Source organism: Schistocerca piceifrons, chromosome 7, assembly GCF_021461385.2.
Source record: "Schistocerca piceifrons isolate TAMUIC-IGC-003096 chromosome 7, iqSchPice1.1, whole genome shotgun sequence".
NCBI lineage: Eukaryota > Metazoa > Arthropoda > Insecta > Orthoptera > Acrididae > Schistocerca > Schistocerca piceifrons.
In genome coordinates, this window is record NC_060144.1 from 164856033 (window position 1) to 164859705 (window position 3673).

Below are 3673 nucleotides of genomic sequence, written 5' to 3' on the forward strand. Positions count from 1 at the left end.
GACGTCGGGATGGTTCCTCTGGAAATGGCATAGCCGATTTCCTTCCCCATCGTTTTTATTGTGCTCCTCTCTAATAACTGCGCTGTCTATGGCATATTACACTTCAGTCTTCTTTTCATCATTTTCAAAATTCCTACTTAACAGTACACTCAGTATGGCCAATGAGATTCCACCTGAGTCCTCTATAGAAGGCAGTGTTTCAAGTAGTCGTCTTCGGGTTGTCTAGTACGTGACGAAGGACGTCATCTTAAATGTCGAGAGTGCGGTGTATCTGTGGACCATCACAGTAGCGTAGTTTCCAACGTATCAGTTTCTTGCTGCAGTCGTTTTATTAGGATAAAAACGGAATGTTATCTCGTAACCACAACAGAGACGCACAATGGCTTCCTCATTTCAGTTTGTTTGTGTATCGTGAAACGGGAGACTTGAAAGTGATCTGATCTTGCTATTTCTTTGTTATCCAAATGATACATTTCCGGATATCGCTACTTTATCAAAACTCGGTCAACTAAGATCTTATAATAATATTCTTTCCTGATATATTCAAGTCACTTCTTTATCAGCGATAATGACTGAAGCTGAAGAAATTGATTAAAAGATTGTTTTGCAGCCAGGACTCGAGTTCGGGTCTTTTTGCTTGGTTGGCAGAAATGCTAACCATTACACCACCACGGTACTATGGTTAATATTGCTTCACCAACTACCCAAGTAGAACACCCTCCCGAACACAAGCTGCTTCAATCATTATCGCAGATAAAGAAGAGACTTAAATGATTCAGGGAAAATTGTAATCATAAGATGTGTCAATGGCGGAGAACCCTGGCAGTAGTGACAGTATAAGAGAAAATAAGCAGAAAATGTGAATTTAAGCTTGTGCTGGGGAGGGCACTTAATATGAGTAGTTCGTACAGCGCTGTTAACCGTTGTGCTCTGGTCCGTTCGCCGGCGGACGGCGTGGAGGTAGGACGTAGTGTGGTGTGCGCTGCGCCGTCTGTGCTTCCGCGTGGTAAGTCTTGTGTTTGCTGCAACTTAAAGCTCTGTTTACGGAACACTTCGGGAAGTAATGAGTAGTATGCAGTGATGGCTCAATCAAGTCGAAAAGATACGTTGAAACTTTCCTTTGATTCTCGATATGCCAGACCTAAGTCGTTTGAAGTAGAGAATTGGTTAGAAGAAGATGTGAAGCTCTCCTTTAATGATATCATCGGGATCCACCTGTCGATTGTTGCTTGTGTCGTGCTTGCTAAAATGCGTAGTTCCGAGTTGTGTGAGAAAATAGTTGAGTCTTCCGGAGTTGTCATGAAATTTAAGTACTCAGATGGAAACGTTAGTGAAGTCACCGTAGCACATGCTGGTTTTGGCATTCGCATAGTTCGAATCTTCGAGTTGCCCTTTGAGATTTCAACAGACCAAATTAATGCCGTAATTTCACCCTTCGGGAAAGTGCTCAGCACCTTTGCCGAGAAATGGTCAAGCGCGCATAAATTCCCAGTACTAATTGGAGTACGGCAGCTTCGAGTAGAGTTACAAAAGCACATCCCGTCGTACATCAATGTCTGCGGATATAAAGGGATTGTAATTTATGACGACCAAACGCGAACCTGTGCCGCCTGTAACAAGCCTGAGCAGGTTCGCGCAGAATGTATACAGTGGCGCGTTGCACAGCTGCCGGCCGGCGAGGCCGACAGGCCACCGGCGATGACAACACTGCCTGGAACTTACGCGGCCGTGGCACGCGAACGGCCGACTGCTTCCTCAGCCCCAGAATCTTGTGCTAATACAAATTCTCCAGACACTGAAATTCCGATGGACGTCAGTGCCGTCATAGCTGACGACCTACAAGAGTCCCGCCAATCTACGGAAACAGTTGAAGTTCCACCGAAACAGGCACCTGCAACTATTAAGGCAGCAGATCGGCAGGAAGTTGAAGACCGACACACCTTGCAGGGAAGCGAAACTAACTTGGATACTGAAGAAAGTCCGTCGAGAGGCAATTCTCCAAAAAAAAAAAAAAAACAAAACAAAAAAAAAAAGAAACGCCGGCTGGCATGCATAGGTGCAGAGGAGACAGCTCCTACACTCCGACAAAAGGCAAAGGAAATAGGTAGTAGCTTAAGCCAACAGATGGCTGGCAACACGAAAGTGCCACCAGTTTCTGAGGAGCGTTCCCCTTCTGCGCTGGAGAAACGGGACGTCCAAGGAAAGCTAACAAAGAAAGTATACACCCACCCTCAAGAAGCGAGTCACTCTCCTGAAGATTCACTCGTCCAACCCACGACCACAACGTCAACCAGCTGGGCAGACGAAAGCGATCATAACAATGCGGATGAAGAAATGACAGAAGTTTCAGAAACTAAAACAGACTGTACTCCAGCCCCAAAGGAGTCTGATTTGTTCAACGAAAACGTCTCCGTGAACGAAATTTCTAAAGACCAAGAACGCACCACCGAAACTTTTGCTACCGGTGAATATTATTAAAATTAGTATTATAGCTGACGCTTGAGAGACAAAACGGAAGAATGTTGTTTAAAGTTTGATCAAGTAGAACCAACAATGTCTGACATACAAGCGTACAAGATCGCTACAGTAAACCTTAATAAGATTCATCGTTCCTTTTAATTACAGAACTTAAAAAATTTTATATATGCTTCTGACAGTGACATTATCCTTTTACAAGATGTGACGGACATTGAGCTCGGTAATGTACCTGGCTTCAACGCTATTATAAACCCAGGGCATGCAACGGAAATGGGCACAGCTCTGCACGCAAAGGAGGGCATAGTAGTCCAAGATGTGGTAAAACTACCAAACAGTAAAGGCATAGCGGCCACAATAAACAAAATACGAGTCATTAACGTATATGCCCTTTCAGGATCCAGCAACAGGCACCACAGAGCGGAGTTCTTTAAAGAAGAAGTTGTCCCACTAATTGGAACTCGATATGAACACCTTATCCTGGGAGGAGATATTAACTGTGCTTTGCATGCCAAAGACCAAACTCCCAATTTCAACAACTGTACTCAACTGGAACGTATAGTTAACGACCTAAGACTAATAGACTCATGGGAGCATATGCACGGGGCAGCCCCTGGTTTCACCGACACTACAAGTCACTTGGCGAGCCGTCTAGACAGGATATATGTAACTCATAATTTGAAACACCTCATTTTGCAGTCCGAAATATGGCCTACTGTTTTCTCGGATCATGCTGCGTACATATGCACAATCAATCTGTAAAAACAAGAGACCTACCGAGGTAGAGGCACATGGAAGCTCAACGTGTCACATCTGGAAGCCCAAGCTTGTCAGGAGGCATTTTACATGTTATGGAGAGAGTGTGAAAGCAAATTTAGCTCGTACAACTCTGGCACTGACTGGTGGCTAAAACATGCCAAACCTAAATTACGGAGGTTTTTCATAAATTACTCAAAAGACAAAAACTTTTGGTACAAATCAACTATAAAATACTACTTTCAGTGTCTAAGGGATTTGTACAAGTCCGATGCAACAGTTGTGGACAACTACGTAAGAATTAACAAAATTAAAGCAAAAATTTTGGCTCTTCGGCGTAAACAACTGGAAGGCTACCAAATACCGTCGCGTGCCCAGAATATAGCACAGCACGAGGTCACTTCCATTTATCATGTCATTCGTGAGAGCAAAAGGGCGTCTC

At 44.1% G+C, this 3673-nt stretch overlaps 1 protein-coding gene across 1 annotated transcript; it reads left to right on the top strand.

The window, feature by feature from the left end:
* Positions 1–1698: 1698 nt before the first annotated feature.
* Positions 1699–2478, top strand: LOC124805525 (mucin-4-like). The gene has a single exon (XM_047266093.1). The coding sequence runs from the start codon at positions 1699–1701 to the stop codon at positions 2476–2478; it is 780 nt and encodes a 259-aa protein (XP_047122049.1).
* The last annotated feature ends 1195 nt before the right edge of the window (positions 2479–3673 follow it).